A 27,600-nucleotide genomic window follows, 5' to 3' on the forward strand; every position below is an offset into this window, starting at 1 on the left:
ACGGGTATACAAAGTTTAAACTGGCATCCCACTGATATTACCTAACTAGTCAGAGAGAGAAAGAGAGAGAGAAACAAAATGGGATATTGTACTCACAGCACGTTGAGAACAACATAACAGGCATTCTTTATTCCGAATAGCCTCCTCAACATTAGCAAACACTTGATTTCATGACTAGTGAAGATAAGATTTATCTGTATACTGCATTTGGCAAACAAACAGGAATCCAGTTTTTCAGAGTGAGGATGTTGTTGAGTCCACTACCTCTCTGCCATTACATACTGTAGGCACGATGTTGGAGGCCGAGGCTGTAAAGACATTGTTAATTACATAAAGATACTGTAAGCTGCAAATCACAGTGTATTACCATTGCCATTCAATACGATGTTTTCAAGTATTTGGGTGAATCTCATTAAAACATTCATTTGTATTTATTTATTACTTTAATTCAGAGCCATGCACAGGGCATGCTGACAAAAATATATACATTTTGATCATATATGTAAGGAATGACTGACAATGGACCGTTGAATTATTAGAAATATAATGCACATATGAGACTGTAATGAATTTAGTTTTAATTAAATTGTGGCCATGAATTAAGAATTTGTGCCAATGACTAATCAATTCATTCCCTTTGTTGAATTTGTTGCTCTTTTTAATTTTTAAAACGAGGGAACAAATTATTACAAACTAAGTGGCCACGTTTTACCAAAACAAGGTAACAAATTAGTACAATGAATTCTTATTTCGTGGCAACAATTAAACAAAAATGAGAAAGCAAATTCTCAGTTTGTGGGTATGAATTCTTTATTCGTAGACACGATTTGTATATTTTTTTCCCCTCATGACATATGCGGGGCCATACCTTGCAGTTAGATTTTTTTCAAACACAATTAACCCTAATTAACTATACTTTTCCTCACTCTTTTAGTTATTTTTTTTTACTGTAATGTAATTTCCATTATTCTCATTTCTCCTTACATTTCTATTACTGCAATACAGCATAAATCACTGTTATATACACTCACCTAAAGGATTATTAGGAACACATGTTCAATTTCTCATTAATGCAATTATCAAATCAACCAATCACATGCTGCTTCAATGCATTTAGGGGTGTGGTCCTGGTCAAGACAATCTCCTGAACTCCAAACTGAATGTCAGAATGGGAAAGAAAGGTGATTTAAGCAATTTTGAGCGTGGCATGATTATTGGTGCCAGACGGGCCGGTCTGAGTATTTCACAATCTGCTCAGTTACTGGGATTTTCACGCACAACCATTTCTAGGGTTTACAAAGAATGGTGTGAAAAGGGAAAAACATCCAGTATGCGGCAGTCCTGTGGGCGAAAATGCCTTGTTGATGCTAGAGGTCAGAGGAGAATGGGCCGACTGATTCAAGCTGATAGAAGAGCAACTTTGACTGAAATAACCACTCGTTACAACCGAGGTATGCAGCAAAGCATTTGTGAAGCCACAACACGCACAACCTTGAGGCGGATGGGCTACAACAGCAGAAGACCCCACCGGGTACCACTCATCTCCACTACAAATAGGAAAAAGAGGCTACAATTTGCACGAGCTCACCAAAATTGGACGGTTGAAGACTGGAAAAATGTTGCCTGGTCTGATGAGTCTCGATTTCTGTTGAGACATTCAGATGGTAGAGTCAGAATTTGGCGTAAACAGAATGAGAACATGGATCCATCATGCCTTGTTACCACTGTGCAGGCTGGTGGTGGTGGTGTAATGGTGTGGGGGATGTTTTCTTGGCACACTTTAGGCCCCTTAGTGCCAATTGGGCATCATTTAAATGCCACGGCCTACCTGAGCATTGTTTCTGGCCATGTCCATCCCTTTATGACCACCATGTACCCATCCTCTGATGGCTACTTCCAGCAGGATAATGCACCATGTCACAAAGCTCGAATCATTTCAAATTGGTTTCTTGAACATGACAATGAGTTCACTGTACTAAAATGGCCCCCACAGTCACCAGATCTCAACCCAATAGAGCATCTTTGGGATGTGGTGGAACGGGAGCTTCGTGCCCTGGATGTGCATCCCACAAATCTCCATCAACTGCAAGATGCTATCCTATCAATATGGGCCAACATTTCTAAAGAATGCTTTCAGCACCTTGTTGAATCAATGCCACGTAGAATTAAGGCAGTTCTGAAGGCGAAAGGGGGTCAAACACAGTATTAGTATGGTGTTCCTAATAATCCTTTAGGTGAGTGTGTATATATATATATATATATATATATATATATATATATATATATATATATATTTTTTTTTTTTTTTTTAATGCAGCACTGATTAAAAGCTGTACCACAAACACTCCCAGGATGCATATTAAGAATTTTACCATTTAAAAATGTAGAATTATTATTTTCCCAGTGCATTATTAAGAATGAGTATTTTTGCATTATGGTAATAAGAGCAATTGTCTCAAAATGCAAAAAAATATATATATTTTTTTTATCATAATGCTAATTTATTTATTTGTCATTTTGAGATGAAATATGTTATTGAACCATTTCATGAGATTCACATACAGTATGTACTCTAGCCTAAGCTTCAGCGCTACAGTAGAAGTATCAGTGCAATGCAATAAAGCCAAATACCTGCACTCACAGAATCAATGATACTTTTATGTTTATTTTCCAATATTACTCTGCCATCATACATCACTGAATATTTTGATCAATATCTTTCATTTCTGACGGCGGTTCAGACATTGGCAAACCATATTTTTTAATATGGGTGACAGCAGTTAGACAATATGTTAAATTTAAACAGCTGCTGTTGATTATATTGATGATTCTGATATATTAAAGATAGAGATCATAAACAATACTGCACCTTGAGAGAAGCTGGAGCCAGGGCCAGCGGTCACACTGAATCGAGTGGTGGCCACTCTGAGCGTGGTCACGTTCTTCTGGGGCTGAAAGAGGATGATGTGGATCTTTGGAGCGAAGAGGCAGCCCAGCACTACTGAACCGCTCAGACTCACAGAGATGCACATGGTAGTGGTCTGTACCTGAGAGAGTACACACAAAAAAGTGATTACACCACCTTTACATTTGCACAGTGATACCACCTGAGTGATTCATATTCATCAGGGGTGTTAACATGGGATTTAATTTATTTTTCCATTGAACTCAATTCTAAAGAGTTGCCAAAGCCTATGCGTCTGAAAATGTATCTTAAGAGGATGAATCCATGTGCAAAGCAGGCGTGTGTGCCGTGTATGAGCAATCTCATGCATACTAATACAGGTATTAGAGACATGCATCGTCAAATAACATTTTGATGAGAGAGGGGGTGAATAAACAGGAACTGTTTCTAAGATTTTCAATGTTTTGGCTGAGATGTTTGCTTGTATTGTTGTTTATTTAATTTGGCAGATGCTTTTATCCAAATCGAAGTGCATTCAAGCTATACATTTTTATCAGTATGTGTATTGGGTTTCAAACCCATGGCCTTGCCACTGCTTTGCTCTTTGAGTTGGGCAACAGGAGGATTTTCATTATACAACATTATCCTGAACGGCTAGCTACTGCTTGTTTTGATCTGAACTGGATCACAAAACATTATGACTAACAGCCCTCTCAGGGTTACAGACTGGAGAAACTTCAATATGACCTTGTTAAATAATTGCAAAACATGGTTCAGCTGTGATGAATTAGAGTTTTCCTCTCAATGCCAAATGAACAGAGTTGCTCATTCTTTTTTTTCAGTACGATAGATTTATAGAAAGCATAGAAAGCAGCAATGCGTCAGAATAAACCAAAGTGCGTTTAAATAATGCATTATGCAGAGGGGAGCTGTGCTTGGAAAGGTCTTATATGCTTTCCCAGCAACCCTTGCTCTTGTCTTCATAAACATGCAATTTTCATATAGAATATCATACTGAATGTTCTTTAACAAAATATCAGCTTGAAAGACTGGTACTGTATCTGGAGCGACTCTAGTAATAAACAAACGCATAGGGAAATCTAGTTCAGGAACAGGAATAATTAATTTGATATATTATTGTAATATTTCTCTCTCTATCTCTCTTTCTCTATATATATATATATATATATATATATACACTCACACACACACACACACACATATATATATATATATATATATATATATATATATATATATATATACATACACACACACTGTTTATTTCTAGGATTTTGAATCCAAAATTATTTTGTATTGGGCCCATTATATTATTTTGGTTCCACATTTTTGTTGTAAGTCTGATTCTGAAGATTTATTATAGTAATCTTACAAGCAGTGTGTGCTTTTTCTTCTGCATATTGTAGTTTGTAGGTGAGAATCAAAAATGATAGAAGTAAAATGATATCTGCTGGATGAATGAGGCCGTAGCATTTCCTGTGACTGTGTGTGGGAGTGTGGCGAGGTCTCGGTCTCGGTCTCTAAGGCACACCTTGCATTCTGAGCACAGGCCCCAGCTGGGAATCATCCTCCCATGCTCTAACACATCACCTCACACTCTCTCACACACATTTATAAAACGCAGAAACCCTGAACAGAGAATGACATCCTGTCCAATCAAAACGCAAGGATATTTCCTTTTCTCTCCAAATGTCTTTTTGTCTCTCTTTGTCTGTATTCTTTCTGGTCTTGACAGACCAACCTTTGCAGTGCATATACAGTGGCTGTCTTACCAGCAGTGCTGACGGTCTTTACCGGTACTGTGCTGTCTTGGACGTGTATATATATAAAAATTTGTGCTGCACTGTAATGCTTTGATTCATGATTCATTTTCATTACTGTACAATTTTAACCAACCAAATATTAATAATAATATTAGATAATAATTAGAACTAAAAATAAACCTTAAAATATTTATTTATTTGATTTCTATGTAATGCATGCATCAAGGGGCTGTAAAACGTTTAAAAAATGTGCTTCAAAGAGTGTAAAGGTGTTTATTTAATAGGTCCTGTCTTGAGGCACTTGAGTGAAGGATACTCAGACCAATTGAATAGCATGTTTTCATAGGCTAGTCATTTGCTGGGATGAAATATCCCCACTTTCTTTGTTCTACATTGAACAGCTTTTGAGCCACATGAAATGTGAGCTTCTCCTTTCATCAGTGCAAAAGACAGGTGATCAAAGAGATTTCTCTATCCGCCATCTGAATTGGCAGGTACCAAAAAAAAAAGAAAAAATCAATCAGGCAAACTCTCAGACTCTTACTCTCAGGGAAATTGTATATATGCTAAAAATAAAGGATAAAGTCAGTGTCGGAAAGTGATTAAGGGTTATAAGAGAAGCTCATTATCTAAATGATGAAAACTATTCCATGCTGTCATTGTGTGTGCAGTGTGATTTGAAACAGCCCCTCTGATATCTATTCCCGGAGGAGAGCCGGTAATATCCCCCCGGCACAAGATGATTTCTCAAAGAAATCACATTGTTATACAGAACACTCAGGCAAAGCATTCATTATCAACATTGAGGGAGACTAGCAGAGGCAAAACTCCACCATGCTGAGCAAAAATGACATTTAAAAATATTTTCAGGGAAACTGTTAAATGATATTGTGGTCCTCACATACAGTGCCCTCCAAAATTGCTCTGTTGGCTGTGGAGTCAAGACATTTACAAATATGATTAAAAGATGAATATGAGACAAAACTACAGAATGTCACATTTTATTATTGGGTGATTCAACACACAGATGTTTTACCAGCTAAGAAGTTCAGCACTTTTAGAGTTTCATCCCCCTATCTGATGTGAGCATAAGTATTGGAACAGTTGCCTCACAGATCTTTCTAAGTGATCAGCTGGGTCCTGTTGCATTAATTATTCAGATAGTAAAAGCAGGGAATGTGTCGTATCAGTTATATCCATTACTTCTGCATTCTGAATCTTGCATTCGATGATGACACACACAAACCAGGATGAAGACGAGGGAGCTGACTTTGAGAGAAAAGCAAGCAATTTGGATGCTAAAAGAAAAGAGGAAGTCAATTAGAGCTCTAGCAAAAACAAAGGGCATGGAGAAATCAAGAGTTTGGAAACCACCAGTGACACCAGCAACCAACAACTACCTGATCGGCTGAGAAAACAACAGTAGTTGATGACAGTCAAATCATAAAAGCTGTGAAAATTAACCCTAAAAGACGTGTCTGTAAAATCACCAAAAACTTCCAGAAAGCTGGGGTGATGCTCTGACAATCTACTGTCCTCAGGAGACTTTGACACAGAATTACAGATGCTACACAGCAAGATGCAAACCTCTGACCAGCACCAAAAATAGAAAGGCAAGATTAGAGTTTGCAAAAAAGCACAAAGGTGAGCCAGAAGAGTTTTGGAACTGTATTTATGGACCAAAGAGACAAAGATTAACCTTTATCTAAGTGATGGGAAAGTAAAGGTTTCTGCCTTTACTCTCTGAAGAGAAGAGTAAAGGCAGAAACTTTCCAAAACAAGCAACAATTGGAATTGGCTGCATTATAGGCTGGGAAAAGTATTTCAAAGGATGAGACCAAGAGTCTGGTGATGTCTATGGGTCACAGACTCACTGTTGTGATTGTGCACAAGGGATCTGCAACTAAATGATAGCTTTTCATCTTTTATATCTGCCTTATGTTCAACTGTCCCAATACTTATGCTCACATCAATGAGTGGGATGAACTCTAAAAGTGCTGTTCTTTTTATTTGGTAAAACATGTGTTGAAACGGCTAATAATAAAATGTGACATTCTGTAGTTTTGTCTCATATTCATCTTTTAATCATATTTGCAAATGTCTTGACTCCACAGCCAACAGAGCAATTTTGTCTTTACTGTTCCAATACTTATGGAGGGCACTGTAGATTAAATAAAAATTATTGTTTTTGACATGCTGGTCTTATTGTGGAATATTAATATGTATACACACATGGTAAGATGTTTAAGGCTCAACTTCTTTTATTTTTTTTATTAAATTTAAGTAAATTAATGAAACCACTTTTCTACAATTCTTTCCTGCTGAATATTCTGCTCACTCATTTTGGAAGTAGGTTGCTATTTTGACTCTAACATAAGGTGCTGATTTAGAGGTTATTATTTTCATAGAAGCTGACAAGCTATTGGGTGTTGTTGGTGAGGTATTGGCATGTATTGCTGCAACCATGCATTGTACCATTCATATTTACTTACCCTATAGTCACTGGCAGTAACGTAGAAGATTGGCTGGAAAGCCAGCCAGATTATGCACGTGGTGTACATGGTGAAGCCGATGAACTTGGCTTCATTGAAGTTCTCTGGGCACTTTCGAGTCTTAAAGGCGTAAAAGGTACAGAGGATGATGAGGACACAGTTGTAGGTTAAAGACATCAGCATGCTAGAGTCCTTGCTGTTGCACTTCAATGTCACCACGTCTCTTCTTTCCGGACTGACCTCCTTTCTCACCCCAGGAGCCTCAACCAGAAGCCAGACCACCACTACCAGAAGCTGACAGGAAATAAGAGCAGCACAGATGGCCACCTGCGAAGCTGGACTGATGAATCTCGGCCTTTGAGCTCCATCTTTAACGCCGTTGAAAATCCGAGCGATGCGATTGGTCTTGGTCAGCAACGCGGAGTAGCAAACTGCGAAGGAAGTTCCCAGGCCAAGCCGCCGTAATGTACACACTACAGCAGAAGGTTTGCTGATGTAGATGAAGGTCATGCAATAGCAAAGTAGGACACCTATGAGAAGAATATAGGAGACCTCACGTCCACTAGCTTTCACCACTGGTGTCTCATTGTTCTTTAAGAAGAGGCCGATGACAAAGAGTGTACAGAGCATGCCGAGACAAGCAATGGTGACGGGCCCAATCGCCCAAGCGTCCTCCCAATGAATGTACTCCTCGGGTAAGTTGTAACACCCTGTGAGATTGTCCAAAGGCCACTGTCCGAAGCTACAATCCGCACAGGTGAATTCATCCAGAAGGTATTGGTAGGGTTGGCAGGGGATGCAAATCCAACAGCAGACGTCACCGGGCTGCATGCTCTTTATTTCGTTTTTCCTACATGGGTCACTGCACTGGGACGTGGGCACCACTTGGCTTTCCCAAGGAATTAGGCTTGTGTTCAGAGTTAAATCCTGAGCCCAGTATCCCACTTTCCTATAGACGTACTCATCATTCTCTTTGTAATAATGGAAGATGTTGTAACGGCCCAGACTGTCCCCATAAGCATCAAAGTGAACATTGTTTTCTGTATCAGCTGGGCGAAATGGAGCTGTGGACATAAAGTGCAAGTGATAAATATAATTTATTTACATTCTTGGCAACAGATGAAGAGATATTTTATAGCAGCAAAGTGTTTTTCTTTGTAAGCAGAAAAATTTACAACCCAGAAAGACCTTCTTATGTAAGTCCACCCTACTTTCTTCAGCATCCTGCTCTGCACATTTCTCATTAGGTTTGTAGATGCACTGGACTCAGGTGCAAACAGTACATTTACATAATTGAGGTCAGGAGGTTGATACATTGCCTGGTTTCTATGATGTAATTTGGCATTCTTGGAAGAACATCATGAAAAAGCAGTCAGATGGCGAAAAGATTTAGAAATAGATAAAGAATAGCTATAGGAAAATAGCAGACTGCTATTAGTTCCCTAATTGACCACTCGGCACAGACATTTAATATACATCCCTGCTTGTCCTTGTTAAAATCATCTAGAAGTTAGCATGGGGCTAATAAGGCTAATGCATGGAATAAAACACTTAGTCTGTACGCAGGTCATATGTTGCATTCATGCATTAGTGTAATCTATTTTACAGCAGCAGTTTTCCCCTGAGGGAATCTTCCTAGATCCATTTATTTTTCAAATTGATTTCTTTGACTTAATAAAGAATAGACATTCATTTATTAAGATACACTGCTTAACTGGTGTTTGCTTTGAGATTTGAACTACTGGATGAGAGCAAATATTAACATTGTTTCATGTGGTGAACATGAACAGATATAACAGGATTCAAGATTATTGAAAGCTGCATGTGGGAGCCATCCATAAATATCAATATAAATCTAAGATGTTCGGTAACACTTTATAATAATGTTCAGTTGTAAGTAATTTATAAGTGATTATAGTTCATGATTAACTAATCTTTTACAAAACATGACTATGCGTTCAAAAATGATTAATAAGTAATATTTTTATCTGTTTTGTAGATTAAGTTATAATTCATTTACAAGTGATTGGATAATGCGTAACAAATCATTTACAAAACATGACTATATGTTCACAAATGATTATAAATGACTATTATAAAGTGTTACCAGTTAGAGTATTGATTTGGAAAATGGAAAATATAAGTCATATGGACCACTTTTATGATAGTTTTATGACAGTGTGAACTTTTCACATCATGAACCATTATAGACAATTCTATGGAATTGGAATGACACAAAGGTGAATAAATAATAACAGAATACATAAAATAAAACTTTTAAATATAAAACTAACCGTCAAATTTTGTCTTCAGGATGTAGTCCTTATACAGTTTTTTTCCATTGACTGGTTTCATGGCACTGCAGAGTTTGGTGCTGTTTGAGCACACTGCTTGCCTCATATTGTGAAGGGCATGGGCCATAGCAAAGACTGCATTCACCACAAACATGATCTTGGACTCTTGCTCGAATTTGCCATCACGGAGAGAATGTTTCCCACAATTAATGTCATGCAGGCTGCACTGAAAGTGATTTTCCCAGAACTCTCTGAACCAGGGGTTACGTGTGTTGTTGTAAGGATTGAGGTTTGTGAAGTATGTTGTGAATTCAGGGATTGGATAGGATGCAAGCTCAATGGTAAAAGCTCCATCCGCTACACTCTCGCTCCCCCTCACCACACTCTCCTGCGCCCCCCAACCATCGCTGGCCACCCAGATGAAGGACACGTTCATGCGCTTCGCTGCAACCAAGAGCTCTCTTGCATCTTCACTTCTGGTGAAGAGGATTACTACTTTAGCGTTGGATTTCTGCAACAGCGATCTGATTACTCCATCATAACTGTAGCGGTCCATGGAGCGACTGACCTTGGCAGACGTAGCGATGCAGATTTGCAAGGCCCTGGCCTCTTGCTGAAAGGCGTCGATGCCCGTCTCGCCATAATCGCCTTCTGAGGCAACTGTGGAGACGTAAGTCCAGTTAAAATAGCGCAGGATCTCAGCTATAGCTTTAGCTTGGTAGAAGTCAGGGGGTACGGTCCGGGCAAAGTAATCATAACGGGATTTGTCGCTCAGTTTCGCACTGGTGGAGGCATAACTGATCTGAGGAATCTGGAAAAGACGCAGGAGATTGGCCACCTGCAAAAGGACAAATGAAAAACTGTGATGAAAAACTACTGAAGTGTGTAAATGGTCACACTGTTTGACTGTGATTCGCGGGTGTTCGCTGTCAGTACAATTCTCATAAACTGTGTGATCAAATTTATATGTATTTAAGACCCTACAACCCCAGGGTGTCTTAATTTTCAGCCCAGTACCCAAATAAATGTATATTCATTCTTATACTTCCCTTTCAGCAAGGATGCATTAAAATTACAAAACTTTTAAGCAGTGCAACTGTTCTCAACATTGATAAAATATATATTCATTCTTATACTTCCCTTTCAGCAAGGATGCATTAAAATGACAAAACTTTTAAGCAGTGCAATTGTTTTCAACATTGATAATAAGAAATATTTCTTGAGCACCTAATCAGCATATCAGAATGAAATGATGAAGGATCATGTGACACTGAAGACTGGAGTAATGGCTGCAGAAAATTCAGCTTCGTCATCAAAGGAATAAATTACATTTTAAAATGAATCAACAATTATAATAATATATCACAATATTACTGTTTTTACTATATTTTGGATGTAAAAAATGCAGCCATGTTGAGAATTTCGGAAACATTTTAAATGATTGCACTGACCCCAAATTTTTGAACCATATTCACTCACACACACACACACACACACACACACACTCACACACACACACAAATTCATATCATTGTTATTCAGATATTAAAATAAGAAACACCTACACTAAAATTTTACAATATAAAATTAAACACATAAACAAACATTCAACTCCCTAAGCCTTTGAAGCCATTTTTATTTTTCAGTGTTGTCGTAGTTAATGTGTTATGCCATAGTGCATGGAACATAATAACTTATGTATGATCATCGGCTATCATTTTTTTTAAAAAGCAGAAAAGTGGCAGTCAAACCAGGTCAAAATAATAAAAAACTAGCTGTAGTTAGGTCTGGCACATAGGTCTAAGCACAAGAATGTAATTCCTCTGATAACACAAATTAGGGCAGTTATCACCAGACACTTAGCATACTGCAGCGATTAGTCTCACCCTTCTCACTTGTCTGATTTCTGAGAACCTTAATGGCAACACTTCGCATTTCCATTTTCACAGTGAAATAAGAGCAGTCCCAAGGAAATGACCCAGGGAAACTTCTCTATGTCTGATGTGGGAGCTGCATTGTCAGCAGCAGTTCGTGAAACTATGACTCTCTATTCTTGCAGCTATTAAACTTGTCGTGTTGGTGGTTTATTTATAAATATACATGTACTAAAACTGTATGAGAAAACTATGAGAGAGTTCATTCAGCTAGCTAGGTGCTGAAGGACACTTAAGCACTAGATGTATATGATATTGCACAGTGAGTCACTTCACTCAGTAAACCTGAGACACTTCTGCCAGCTGCATGTGAGAGAATTTCAGTTTTGATCATATGATATGCAATGGAGTCTGACTGGTCTGTACCTCAGGCAGGTACTCAGAAGCCTAAGGGAAAGTCAGCACGAAGACACCAGCAGCAGAAAAGAAAGCTCTTCAAGATTTCTTTGTTCTGTATATCAACACTGCATAACATGTAATTGTCATCTGACTTACAGCTTAACATATTCAACATCACCTAAACTTCCAAAACCAGAACACAGTGAATATGCAAATTATCATACCCAAAAGAAAAGGTTTCATAAAAAGAGAAATAAAAAGAGATCATTTTCTGTGTGCTATCCCAATTAAAAAGTTTTTATTTTCATGCAGTACTTCCCAAGTTTGTTTTTGTCTTACCCCCACAGCCCTATCAGTAAAACTAAAGACCCTTTCAAAGATAAATGTATTCCTTTTCACTCATACGCAAATCATTTAAAGAATAAAAAATAAAGAAAAACGTCTTAGAGAAAGTAATCCTAACAAATCTCCTAATAACTGTCACTATATCTGGAATCACAAAGTTTGTGTGCGAAGTACATGGTGGAATAAAGATCAGGCAAATAAAGAGATTACCGGCCAATGTTTGTAAGCAAAAATGGAATAAAGCCAGGAGATATTAAACACCAAGGCCACAACCTGCTCTTCACATCCTCCAGATTAAGGCAATAAATTATTAATATACCTGCCTTACCTCATGTACTTTCACTTAAACAGCCATTTAGAAATGCTACATGTCTGTTATGAGGGTAGTAGAATTTCTATTGCACACTGCCCTCTAAGTGCTGTACCTCAAGAATGCATACAAGAGCAGTTTTCATGCTATTCTGTGGTTACAAACGCATGGCGTCAATATTAATGTCACTTTTGACTATGTGTCACAGCTGGGGCAAAAATTGCTACTGTCTATTAAAAAGATTGTGCTGGTCATAATTGCAAAATAATTCATGTTACCTGTATTTCTTTAGCTCTTTATACAATACAGTTTGTATTGTAAGCAGCTTGACAGTAATAAACAGGAAAACATCAATTTTGGAAACACTATTATGGAGACAATTCAAATAAAACAGCTCTAAAAAGACAATGGTGTCAGTATTTAGTTCAAGTCAGTTCAGTGTGGGTTCATTTTATATCAATAACGGAGTAAAGTTCATATCCAACTTTCAAACAAGTTCAATTCAGCTATAAAGAAGCTCCACAGAAGACAATAGTGTCATCATTCAGCTTATTTCAGTTCTTGCTTTGTTCTCATCCAATGGTGTCAGTGCAGATATTACTAATATTACTGAATATACAACAACAGGGTGACCTGTTGCACTTAAATTTAAACAACAAATAATAGCAAGTTTAGAATATTACCTGTGTTGAAAGCTAAGATTGTGTAGATATGTACAATTGGCCTGGCAATAAGACAAACATTGCAAAAAATTGATAGTTAAAGGGATAGTTCATACAAAAATGAAAATACATATGTTTGGAATAACATGAGCGTAACATGAGCATTTCAAGTCCTCTGAAGTAATTTTATGAGAAGTTAGACTGTCACATACTGTATGAATGTGATTATTTCAGATAATATCAGATCATAAGCAAGTATTCTGTGTCATAAAAATGAATAAATTGAATTAACATCAGATCAGATGCATTTTAATAACAACAGGTGAAACCAAAATCATGAATTGCTACAGATATTTTAGGTATAGCCTCTATCATAAAACCCTCTATCTCTGTTATGCACAGATTCAGTCATTTCATATAAAGGAATTTCCAGCGGCGTTTTTACAGTTCTCAGAGAGACGCAATATGAAAAGTTCAGCATACATTTTTCATATCTGTTGCTATAGAAACAAGTTGGGTTGAAAATAAGAAGGTGCCTTTGAGAAGCAGAGGTTAATGTTGTTACTTTGTTTCCCTAGAGTTTCCCTACCTCAGTCTTTCTGATGGTTCAATGTCATATAACATTAGCTTAAACAAAAACCCTCCTTCTGTGACAAGTCCAGACTGTCTGTGTTTAAACATATGAGAAGGCAGCTGCCAGATTTGTTTTCTGCTTTACTTTTCCTTTATGTCCTCTCTATTCAGACACCCTTACTTTGATGCCACTGCAAGATCTGAGAAAGAAACAAGTAAGTTGAAATCAACAACATATTTATTTAATATTGAATTTTGATGGATAAAACCTAGCAATATAACGTGTATCTAAGTAAGACTTCATGGGTGTTTCAGAAATATAACTGGAGACTATCAGTAATTATCTAAATTATAGTCTATGCTCTAAACACCTCTTAATTATAGTCCATTTTCTAATTTGCTTTTAAATTAGATTTAATAGCAGTCTTGTATTCATTAGGCAGCTTTGTACTACAGTAGCTTCAAATTCGCTGCCATCAGTCTAAAGTGCATGCAGGTGCTCATGGATATTTATTGATTACAGTTCAGGATTTTTAATGCAAATGTTGCTCCTGTCTGATGAAATTTCTCCTGCACTACAGCAGAAAGCTGCCAATCAGAATGGGATGAGAGATAATTTTCACCAATCAAGTGTTTTAGCATACAGATTGATAAATATCCCTAAATATATTAAAGTATCCAGTGTACTCAATGATTTTTGTGAATCATTCATGTCTGCAGCACATATGATGTGGGACAAATTACACACGGTTTTATACCAAGAGTAACCTCAAGTATAATCAAAAGTAACAGTATTGCTTGTGTTAGCGAGAAATGTTAATGAACGAATGAGATGAAATATTAAAAAAACAGATGCCAGTGCCCAGATACTGAAAGATCTTCAATACTTTCAAAATAATTCAAATTGGTCACAGTTACAGTAGCAGCATAATGTTCTCAACAGGAATCTCAATCATATTTTGAGGAGTATTTCAATCCAATTTATTAGCGCTGATTAGCCGTGGGTCGCTTTTCTATTATACCAAATGGCTTTGTGTGACTTAAACACATTAGATATGGAGCTAATGCCCTTTTTCATAATGTCATGATGCTGAGAGTATGCCTTCAAGACACAGCCTAGGATTTAATTAAGAAAATCACCAGCCACATGGATTTGCAGATGGAAGAGTCAGTTAAGTGGATTAATTATTATTCAGGAAAGGATGGCTCTTGAACAGCGGGATTTGCTTTTGTCGAAAGTGGACATGCTGTATGTTTCTAACATGCAGCATCCAATTATTCCTGTTATGCAATACATTTTCATGTCAATGGCTGCTGAAAAATCAGCCAATTCTTAGCCATCATAGGAATAAATTACATTTAAAAAATATTATAATAGAAAACTGTTATTTTAGCTCGTCATAAAATCATCTTGCAATATTTAAATTTTTGATCAAATAAATGAAATGCAGCCTTGGTAAGCATACAAATCCTCTTTCAAAAGCATAAAATCTTAATTATTCAAATTTTTGGCTAGTAGTGTAAAAATGTTTTATGTATTTATTCATTTTTATACAAAATTGTCATAGTTTATGATCATTTTACAGTTTTTGTCTTCAACAAAGTTTCTCAGTCACTCAAAAACATAATTTTATGTCTATAATTATGAGCATGTAAAATTATGAGCATGATGAGCATGTAAATACTTTCCCATAAAGACATGTTTGCAATCTGACTCATGTCTTATTCATTTACACAGCTGCCTAACACTGGCCTGCTGTCAGACACTCTATCAATACACCCTCTGCGCTGCATTCATATTGACATTTTAGAGGAAAAATGATCCAGAGGCAAAAAGAGAGGAAAATGGAGAATAGAGACTGATAGAGAGATAAAGAGAGAGAGAGAGATCACACTGTAGTAACCTTGTTTGTAAGGCTCTGGGACCTTCTGCTCACACTAGATCCAAGCTGAGCTGGAGATAACGCAGAATATTGTACTATTTCCTTGGTCCAATGACTCACAGTCTCTTTACTGAAATCTGTGATTTTGGCTTCCTCTATAATGCAAGAGACTGAAACATAACAGCAGAGAGAGACTCATACCGAGGGCAAAGCAGCAAAAATAAGAGATAGAGCAAGTAGAGAAAATAGACATTTTTCCATTGATATGTACCGGTCTGTTTGCAGCTTAAGAATGAATTGATCCGACTACTCTTTAAGACTATTCATCTACTCTCCCACTGATTTCTCACTCACTGATGCTCTTTTAACTCATGTGATGTCACACATCGTGCTTGTGCTATCACACATTCCATTCCATATTTCATGTCACACACAGCACTGGCTCCACTGAGCAATTTGTTCCCAAGCACAGAAAGTGTTACTATGAAATATGTATAAACAGAGTAGATGGAAAAAAATTTAAAAACACTTTTGCAGAATTTAACATAGTATGAAGATAAAGAGGGACATAAACAATGTACATCTTAGGACTGTCAGTTATCTGTTAAACTGCTTTGGAGAAAAAAAATATTGTGAAAAGGGCTATAAAAATCTATTTGGTTTATGCTTTGAGGGCAAAAAAAAAAAAAGATAGCTATTACAAAGTCAGTATTTTCCAGATAGCTTTGGTACAGTACAGTAACAGTAAAAAAGCCAAATATTTCATTTAGAATAAAATTTCTTTACACGATACAAATTTGTCTTTACACATATACAACCCGAATGGGGGGGACATGAAAATGTATTGCATAACAGGAATAATTGGACGCTGCATGTTAAATAAGAAACATACAGCATGTCCACTTCTTTCGACAAAAGCAAATCCCGCTGTTCAAGAGCCATCCTTTCCTGAAGAATAATTAATCCACTTAGGACATCCAACAAAGGTCTTCGGCCTTGTCTCTTACGCACAGTTCAGTTACGTTGTTTTTAAAGTATTCCACAATCTTTTTATGCACTCTTTCACAGACTGGAGAGCCTCTGCCCATCTTTACTTCTGAGAGACTCTGCCTCTCATCCCTTTTATAGCTAATCATGTTACAGACCTGATGTCAATTAACTTAATCAATTGCTAGATGTTCTCCCAGCTGAATCTTTTCAAAATTTCTTGCTTTTTCAGTCCTTTGTTTACCCCGTGACAACTTTTTTGAGACCTTTAGCAGGCATCAAATATGAAATGAGCTCATTTAGAGGATAAAAGTGTAAAATTTCTCAGTTTAAATCTTTGTTATGCTCTCTATGTTCTATTGTGATTAAAATATTGGCTCATGTGATTTGAAAGTCTTTTAGTTTTCATTTTATTCAAATTTAAAAAACGTCCCAACATTTCCGGAATTCGGTTTGTATATACATTATAAACTATACATATAGGCTAAAATATACAGCTGCCCTTATATTTAGTTGATCATCATATTTGTTTGAAACCTCTGATATAAATAATAAAACATGACCGAAAAGGGGGAGGGGGGACACTTTTAACTAGTAGTTCGTCACATAAAATTAGATTAATGTTTATTGTAAAAATGGACTCATTCATGGACTTCAAATCCAAAACCTCACTACATAATTTTGAAGAATAAAATAGACAGACAGACAGACAGACAGACAGACAGATAGATAGATAGATAGATAGATAGATAGATAGATAGATAGATAGATAGATAGATAGACAGACAGACAGACAGACAGACAGACAGACAGACAGACAGACAGACAGATAGACAGATAGATAGATAGATAGATAGATAGATAGATAGATAGATAGATAGATAGATAGATAGATAGATAGATAGATAGATAGATAGATGTGGCTCCTCCATTTATACGGGCATCAATCTTCCGCTTTCATAAAGATGTCATGACTTTTTCAACATGAAAAACCCATCTGTTTGTCCCTAGAGATTGTCTCATTCTACTTTTAAAAACACATCCCCACTACACACCACAAAGACACGCACATTCCAACACAGCCCAAAACTGCAGTCAGGCCTAATAAATAAAACCTCATAACATGCTGAAAAGTACACCATTTTATACACACAGGGATGTGCGTGAGGAATGCCATATGAGGTTTATGATAAATGCAGTGATAATGATGACCAAAATAATATTTATGATAATGCTGCTGTCATCAGTGATAATGATGATGAAGAATGACAGAGTCGGTGTTAGCGATGAGAATATTAGTGCCACGGAGAATGTTATGAATGATGGACTAACGCTACAGTGACATCTCTTGAGCAGCTTTGTCTGCCTCTACATCAGAGGAGGTGGATTCCACATTCGGGATTTTGAAGAGTTCCGTTGCCAGGCAACAGCTGTGAATGTGTTTGGTCAGGTGGAAGTGTGACCCGGTTAGAGAGGAGAGGATCTCACTAATCTAACTTTGATCCTTCACCCCAGCCTGACAGAGGACTCTCTTGCTCAGGCTTGCTGTCTTTCTGACAGGGGCCTTTACTTTTATGTGCCCTTTAGGTGGCATCACTAGCCACCAGCCAAGGCTAACTCTCACAGTCTCAATAATCATTCAGTACATAAATCCCAGAGTATTGTAATAGTTTAAATTTGAAATATCATTTTACATTTCCAAACATTCATTTTGACATTAATTGTAATAATCGAGTGAGATTTTTGTATACACAAGGAGTCTGACAACAGCCAGTGCTCCACACAGAGATCTACAGTTCTGTAAAAGGTTACAAAGCTATGGTACTGTTAAAAGTTTTAGGCACTTGTGTAAAAATGCTGTAAAATGAGGATGCTTTCAAAAATAATGTCATAAATATATTTTCTTTATCAATTAACTTCTATTAAGACAATTCATTTGCGATTAAAGCAGCTTTTACCCTAGGTGCACGTGTGTATAGTTTTTCAGGTAGCTTTGTTTCTTGAAACATCTTGGAGACATTGCCACAGTTCTTCTGGATTGAGTCTGTCTCAGTTTGAGCTGCTTCTTCATGTCATTCCAGACAGACTGGATGGTGGTGAGATCAGATCTCTATGTGGATGATTGGCTGTTGTTAGACTCCTTGTGCAAACAAAACTCTCACTGGATTATTACAATTAATGGCTAAATGAATGTTTGGAAATGTAAACTAATATTTCCTACTGACACACTACAGCAAAAGATAGAAATAACTGACTTAAAACTGACTTAATAATTTTGGCCACCACTGTATACTGTATTTAAGTTCATCAAACGGTAAAATAACACCAAAATGTTTTATAACATTTTATAAAAACTGACTGGTGTTATTTTACTAGACAGATGTTGAGTGTTGATGAAGCATTTAAAGAGATAAACTGCTGCTCATTATGGCACCAATAAACAGTCTCAGTCATGCAGACAGAGGTAATGGTATGTTTCTAACAGCCAGAGAGGGTCCTTATAACTCCCGCTAAGAATGGTGAACACAGTCAATTGACTTTCATCTTTCTGTGCCCATCCATACTGGTGAAATGCTCAATTATCCAACTCATTTTTTCCTTATACTGTTGGTTTAAAATGATCTACATTAGACTTTTATACTTTAAAGATTTCATTACTGAGGAACCGCTTTGCTTATTTATTTGTTGTCAGTCTGTTAGCATTAGAGCAGGATACTGCTTCATTATCAGTCACAAAGTCAAGAACTCCAATGGACCGAATAAAGCTGTACTTGCCAGCATGAATTAATCACTAGCTATTCCTGAGGCTAAATGTTCCTTGATATGATTACAGAATGCCGGCAATCAAGAATTAACTTGGAGCTCTGAGCATTTTCTGAGAGAATAAGTCAACTTCTATAGGATTATCATTCTGTGCTTTGCATGAGCGTTGGAAATTGTTAAGAATTCAGGTCAGTTCAAGGTCCTCTTGAATGTCTCTTCCTGTTTGGATAAAAAATAAAAAGCAGTATAACTATTATACTTGCAATTGCGTTGCAATAATCATAAGCATACTTTAGACCAGGAAATGAAACAAGATAATACACCAATTATGAAGGTGCACCTGTATCTCTGCATAAAGATGTGAGTCACTCAAGCATGGTGAATCATCATGAAACTCATACTCTGAAACCACAAGTAAAGCAAGCTCACAGCTCATAGTTCACATGCAGAGACTCTCATGCAACAGCAGCTTCATTAGCAAGGCCAAAGACACCGGTGGGAGTTTTCCAGGAAGCTTTCTCTCTGGCAGCATCAATCCTTGGTACAAAAAGAGTAGCTAAAATACAGGAAGGTGGCTGAGATCAGCTGAATATATCACCAGAGGTGTTTTGTCCAACCAGCAGGACATCTCCAGCAGAACTAAGGCCAGAAAATTAATTAAGGATTCAAACAACAGCGAAATGCTATCATAGACTTGAAGCCAACACAAAGAGATTCAGGGAAAATGCTCTGGTTGGCTGGCAGGGTGGTTGCTATGCGGTCGGTGTTCATGAGGACGGGCTTTTTTGTTACTACAGTGTATCTAGGACGTTTCTAGGGTTTTCTGAGTGATAACTAATAAGCTGCATACTGCTGCATAAATGTTGCTTTATCTGTGCATATTTGTTTAAGCTTTTAAACAGTGCTTGATCTGTGCATATTCCTGATGAGATGACTTTTTCACTAGAGGAAGCGATATGGATAGAGAACACGTTTGAAGTTAAAAACATCTTGATGATGGATTTGCTTCTTACAAATATGCAGCTTTTCACCTCACAAGACATTTTGTTGGACTGAGGTCACGTGGGTTATTTGTGGATTATTGTGATGTTTTTATCAGCTGTTTGGACTCTCATTCTGACGGCACCCATTCACTGCAAGGGAGCAAGTAATCCTAAATATCTCCAAATCTGTACAGATGAAGAAACAAACTTACATACATTTTCATTTCTGGGTGAATTATTGTTTTAAAGTGAACCTTAAATAAAACATTGCATGCAAACATTCAATAATTCAGTACAAACTTTGATGAAGGATACAAAAGGATAGCAAACAAAACTATGACTTATGAAACAGCTACGACTCTAAGATGACTTTTTCTTTCACAAGGAGGAAAAACATGGGGAAGACAAGACATAAAACAAATTTGGGAACAGGGGACAAGTGGGGCATGAGATATTATGAAATCTTCACATTAATGAACTGAATGTATGTTTATGTAAGACTTTTTCAATGGGCCTTAATTAACAGGAATTAATGCAGATTTTTCGCATCAGACCATTCCGTTTATTTGCTAAACCAAGTCTTGCGCATTCTGTGTAGAAATGTAAATTTATGCAGCGATATCTGTGCAACAACATATTGCGTTGTAAACCAGTCGACATCCCTTCAGCTTTGATGTACTGTCAAGCGAATGATATATGTTTCAGATTTAGGGGGTTGGGGCTGTGGTTTGGAGCAGACACTTTAGAACAGCACCTCCATAAATAGCTGCCAGGCAAGGACATGCACTTTTTATGAGAAAGGCCCCAAATACCAACCTCAACCAAAATTACATCTCGTTCATCAGACTCTCTCTCTCTCTTGCTCACTCTCATGTCCTAAAAGCTTCTTTAGCTTTGCGTCTGCGCTGTCAAAGCCCCCCATTCTTATCGCTCCACAGGAGAGAATGCCAATAAAGGAGAGTGGAGTCTTAACACGAGAACCTCTAAAAGCCTGAAGCAACCTCCTGCCTGTTTTAGTCGACTCCACGCAGCTTCCAGTGAGTTCACACTGCTGTCAAGCAAGCCTCACCTTTAAAAGCCTGCTCTGCTTTCACCGCCATCATTCCCTGAACAAAATTTACAGTTTAAAAATTCATGGACGGATACAAAGTTATCAGCTCATAGTGTGACACGAGAAAGCATTCAGGAGCATATCATGAATGAGGAGTGTATAATGGATTTTTATCCCCTCTTACTGTAAAATCCCAGTGTTATTTCTAAAGGCAAAAACTCACAAAGAATGAGCAGAATGAGGGGGTGCTGAATAAAAAGCAGGAAAATGGTTTAGGGTTTTACAAAATTCAGAATTGAGTTCTTCCATCCTTGTCCTCAAAATTACATTTATTAAATATCAAATACAATTAAATATATATAAACAAATACAAATTTTTACAGTACAATTCAAACTTCCTAAAGTTTCGGGTCTGTAAATGATCAAATAAACTTAAAATAATAATTAAAAAAAAATAACTAAATAACTAAATACAAAAATCAATACAAAAATAAAAAAGTACAATAAAATTAAATAATCTTACTGACTACAAACCTTTGAAATGGTAGTGTATTTTGTGGCATTAACATAATGATACTGTGTGGCTTAAAAACAATGGAACGATGGCACTTTCTGAGCTAGACAGCCCCTGTCAAAATATGCTTTGACTTAATCTTCAAAATATCTTATTTTGTATCCCACACTATAAAGAAATATTTCATTTTGGAGGGAAACGATGGTTCTAAGTGGTGGAAAATGGCACAGGAAGAGGGAATCCCCAGTGACATGCTTTAGAAGACCCATTCACTTCAGCTCTCTCTACTGCACAAAATGTCCCTTTATAGCATGTGGAAAGAAACTGTGCATGTGTGCATAAGTGTACATATGCATGAAACAGATGCCTGACATGAAGAAAACAGAAAGATAAGCAAGATCAATAAAAACAATGAACAGGAAGAAAAGGATAAACAGTTGAAAACGAAACAAAAACGAGTGGGAGAGGAAAGGAATTTCTGTAAAATTATTAAATAAAATTTCATACACTCAACTCTCTCTCTTCTTCCTTGTCTGTATTTTTTTCTGCATTATTAATGCATTTCATGTCCCTGTGCGGGCACTGCAGTAATTATGCTCGTGAAACCTTAAGAATGAACATATTTCTCTATCTCTTTTTCCATCTTAGCGAATGACTCCAACCGCAGCATGTATCTGACTACCAGTGATTTTAATACGTTATTTAAAAGCCTCCGTTCGTCAGCCAACACTGTTCTGTTGGGGGGATAAATAATTAACTTGTTATTTCAATTCAGTAAGGCTTAAACTGTCAAATGTACTATTGGTATTTGCAGTGGGTCTTAACAAGCACCTAATTACCTGTCACACCAAAAGCAGCAATTCAAGAATCTCACAATAACAAGGCAAGCAATATCTCTCTCTCTCTCTTGTTTCCCCCCCCCCCCCCCCCCCCCTTTCTTTCTTTCTTTGCTGTTGCTAAGGTCTTTTGGGTCAAAAGAGCTCACCCCAGTCTCTATGATATTCCGCTACCTCTGTCAGTTTAAATATATGTTTTTTATTTATTTATTTGGAAAATTTTATTTTTTAATCTGTGTGAAAATCATACGTCCAGTTCCTTGGAAAAGTAAAATGACACCTCTCCTCAAAATGCCCCACAATTTATGTCTGCGGCACAAATGATGTGGGTGTCATTAAGGCATTTTTATTCATTAAAATAAAAATAACAAGTAGTGTACAGTAAAACTAAAACTAAACTAAAATGCTACAAGTTGTTATAACACATTAGTGTTAAACACAAAACTGTGAATGTTTAAATAAGAACTGAAAATAAAATAAAAAATAAAGTTAAATTCAAAATTCAAAGCTATAATTTTCCCTGATGAGATTAGAGCATTCGGACAGAGCGTTTGATGGATAAGAATCTGTAAGACACACACAGAGAATATGTAAAATTGTTTTACGTGTTCTCAAGTTTAAAGTTAAGCAGAATGCAAATTTCCGACAACACAACTGCCTCCTGATCTGAGATTTCCATGAGTGTATATGAGCTTTCATTGGTGCAGGAACTTTTATGATGCTGGAATGTTGATCAAGTCAATCAATTTCTTACGCATATTACACATTTTCTTCTAATTATCAATCTCACTCGTACTTTAGTATACTTAGATCTTCAGGGAGTAGATCTGTGGCGAGTGTAATCAAACTGTCACTGTCTTGATTCCTTAAAGCTAGCATCTGCAGCCCGTCTGCTCCTGACATCCCAGGGAATGTCAGGAAACGCCACATGGTTGGCCACAAATAGGATGCATTGAGCATATGGATGACAGGGAGCCAAACATCATCACCACTATTTTTTCTCATTAAGAGACTGCAAATTTGTCTTACTAAATGCAGCTATGAACCACGGAAGAGAGATCCGTGAGAGTATAATTTTCCAAATGGATGTAATTTATTAAATGAGACTAATAAACGTCTTATTTCACTGTAATTTTATATATTTATAAAAAAAATATTAAACGCTTGTTTTCATGGTCAATTGCAGGTCGTTTCTTAGTTTTCCCTCTTCCTATAGGTGCATCATGTTTGTCAAAATGATGATGATTCGTCCGTTTCTGTTAGTCCCACCCACAATGTTATATTTACGACGTAAGGATATAATAGTAAAATGCGCGCATTTGTGAAGTTAAATTTGAAAATAGCCAAGTTGAGCAATTATAAATCATATCAATTCTTTAAAAAGTAAAAGTCTTAGCAATAAATCTGGACCGTCTACAAATGAAACCTGCCAGACCACCTGCGATTGCTGGATTTATCGATCAGAAACTTCTGAACCATGCGTGTTTGAAGCATCATATTAGCATAGGTACAGTGTTTGATCCGCTAAAAAGATGCGTCCTTTGTGGAAAGAAACACATAAACTTTGTGCTGGATCCTGGTCGCCAAAACAAACTCAATAATTGGCAGCTGCTCACATTTCTGTGGTCTTCGATGTGCGTGAACTGACAGAGACGCTTGATTATAAAATCACTCGATTGAAATACAATTTTTAAATACATGAACTATGTTTTCATCTTTGTTGACACAGTTTTGGAAGTGCCTTTTTCTGTTCTAAAGAAGCGGGTGTCACAATATTTTTGCCCATATAGTGTATGTACAAGTCATTGGTGTTTGGTGATGAGTTTTTGGCTCAAGGTCTGCATTTAAAGTCACACCAGAGGAGTTCAGCTGGGATTAGGACTTGGCTTTATGCAGACCAGTCAAGTTGTTCACTGACTCAATCAATCATTTCTTTTTGAACCTTGACTTATACACAGAGGCATTGTCAGTTTAGGGCAGTCGTGGCCTAATGGATTGAGAGTCGGACTTGTAACCCGAAGGTTGTGGGTTTGAGTCTCAGGTCCGGCAGGGATTGTAGGTGGGGGGAGTGAATAACCAACACTCTCTCCACCCTCAATACCACTACTGAGGTGAGACCCTTGGGCACCGCAGCATTGGCTGCCCACTGCTCTGGGTGTTCACTACTGTGTGTGTGCGCACTTGGATGGGTTAAATGCAGAGCACAAATTCCGATTATGGGTCACCAAACTTGGCCACACACCACTTCCTTTTCCCACTTTCCCAACAGTCCTGTCCAAGCTGTTGCTATAAAATTAGAAGCATGCAATTCCCTAGAATATCATTATATGCTTAAACGTTAAACATTGTACTCATAGAAATTACTAAAGTAGTCAAACCTGTTCATTAGAAGGGGGTGACCCAATACTTTTGGCAATATAGTGTATATACAGTATATATACAGTGCCATCCAAAAGTATTGGAACGGTAAAGACAAAATTGCTCTGTTGGCTGTGGAGCCAAGACATTTGCAAATATGATTAAAAAATTAATATGAGGCAAATATACAGAATGTCACATTTTATTATTAGCCATTTCAACACAACACATTTTACCAAATAAAAAGAACAGCACTTTTAGAGTTCATCCCACTCATTGATGTGAGCATAAGTATTGGGACAGTTGAACATAAGGCAGATATAAAAGATTAAAAGCTATTAGTTGCAGATCCCTTGCGCACAATCACAGCAGTGAGTCTGTGACCCAGAGACATCACCAGACTCTTGGTCTCATCCTTTGAAATACTTTTCTCAGCCTTTAATGCAGCCAATTCCAATTGTTGTTTGTTTTGGGGAGTTTCTGCCTTTACTCTCCTCTTCAGCTGGTGAAATTCATGTTCAATCGGATTTAAATCTGGAGATTGACTTGGGCAATCTAAGACTTTCCATTTCTTTGCCCTTATAAATTCCTTGACTGAACTGACAGGGTGTTTTGGGTCATTGTCCTGATGCAATATGAAGCACTTCCCAATGAATCTGGTGGCATTTTCTTGAATATTGGTAGGCAAGATGGTTTTGTACCCTTCCAAATTCATTCTGCTACTGTCATCATACATTAAGTCATCAGTAAAGTTGAGAGGGCCTGTTCCAGAGGCAGCCATGCATGCCCATGCCATGACAACAACTCCACCATGCTTTACAGATGAGGCTGTATGCTTGGGATCATTTGCGGTTACCTTTTTTTCTCCTATCTTTGCTTTCCCATCACTTAGATAAAGGTTCATCTTTGTCTCATTGGTCCATAAACACAGTTCCAAAACTCTTCTGGCTCACCTTTGTGCTTTTTTGCAAATTCTAAAACATGTACTGTATGTGTTGAATCACCCAATAATAAAATGTGACATTCTGTAGTTTTGCCTCATATTCATCTTTTAATCATATTTGTAAATGTCTTGACTCCACAGCCAACAGAGCAATTTTGTCTTTACGGTTCCAATACTTGTGGAGGTCACTGTATATCTGTAGCTATATAACTAACAATATAAAATGTTTTCTTTACTTTATAAAAATCTGAAAAGATTTCACTGCAAAAAGACATTTGTGCCACGATCTGAAGGTGGACAGTTTTAGAATTGTTTTACAATCAGACAACAGAAGGCATATATCAGATGTTTTTGAGCAAATTTTGTAATTATGTTGATAATTTACTGTAGAGGCATTAGAAATGTGCATATCAGCTATAGAGTTTATAGAGTTAACTGAACTAAACTGCAGGCTTGTGCATACAGCCGAATGACAGCCATAGTGTGATAAACACAATATACATGCAAATGACTCCTAATGCACATTTATGACTTACTACATCACAACATATAATCTGGTTATCAAGAAATTTTGCTGGAAGAAAACAAACAAGCAGATGAATAAACATAGGAGACGGGAAACAGTACCTGTATGGATACATCACTGTAGGAGCCTCCGATCACTCCAGAGATTGCGAGTGGAACATCGTCATGGATGGCGTAGGATCCATCCGGACACGTGTACTCACTATCGTCCACTTTTGTAAGTGAAGCACGCACAAATTCGAGCGACTGCTCCAGCGCATACGTGTCCTTTGAGCAGGTGTCCAGAATGTGGGCACCTAGCGTTACCCCGGGTAAAATCTGATCATCTTGATTGATCTTGTCCAGGGCTAGCAGCATCGCTTCCAGTCTCTGAATGCCTCTTTGTGCATTGATACGGCCACAGTCCTGAGCCCCCTCCCCCTTTTGATGAACAGGAAACAGGCCTCCAATCACCAGGTCCCCTTCCATTACGATCTCTTTCTTGGAGGTGTCAGTGTTGTAACCTGGGACAGCCAAAGCCTGGGGTGTCCTGGCCAATAGAAGCAGCAGTAGAGTGAGATGAAGCGGCCAGGAGGGGCCGTGATCTCTGAAATGAGTTGACTTCTGAGCCATGGTGACCAAAGATCTGGACGCTTTACAGGTCAATCCCTATTTAGCAGTCTCACTTGTTGGAAAGGGATTGGGCTCAAGCCGTGCTAAAGGGAAGACTTCAGACACTTCAGTGCGCTTGTAAGCAAGCATAGGCAAACTCAAGCATCATCGCCATCTCCTGATTGTTAGTGGAGTTAGTGAAGATCACAATCTGTGGGTCAAACAGAGAGAAAGTGGGAATTACATGCTGCACAACAATTGCTTTGATTTACCAGTACCCATGAGTTGTTTCTTTTTAAATAGATAAGTGAAGAATAACCTTTCACAATAATAAAAAAAAAATCTAATTTCTACCATGCACTTCTTTCTACTCAAAGTGTTAGTTCACACAAAAAATTAAAATTCTGTCATTAATTACTTACCTTCATGTTGTTCCCAACCTGTAAGACCGTCATTCATTTTCGGATCACAAATAAAAATATTTTTGATGAAATCCGAGAGCTTTCTGAACCTCCATAGACAGTAACA

General features: G+C 37.4%; 1 protein-coding gene across 1 annotated transcript; it reads right to left on the bottom strand.

Moving 5' to 3' along the window:
• Nucleotides 1-234: 234 nt before the first annotated feature.
• Nucleotides 235-27,102, bottom strand: LOC306844946 (metabotropic glutamate receptor 2-like; the record flags this gene model as incomplete). Its single annotated transcript, XM_079377393.1, has 5 exons — nt 26,584-27,102; nt 9,476-10,313; nt 7,182-8,245; nt 2,870-3,047; nt 235-308 (listed from the first exon to the last, which is right to left on the bottom strand). The coding sequence occupies exons 1-5, from the start codon at nt 27,091-27,093 to the stop codon at nt 235-237; spliced, it is 2,664 nt and encodes an 887-aa protein (XP_079233519.1). The 5' UTR covers nt 27,094-27,102.
• Between the last annotated feature and the right edge of the window lie 498 nt (nt 27,103-27,600).

The sequence above is a fragment of the Barbus barbus genome, assembly GCF_936440315.1.
Source record: "Barbus barbus genome assembly, chromosome: 25".
NCBI classification, from domain to species: Eukaryota; Metazoa; Chordata; class Actinopteri; order Cypriniformes; family Cyprinidae; genus Barbus; species Barbus barbus.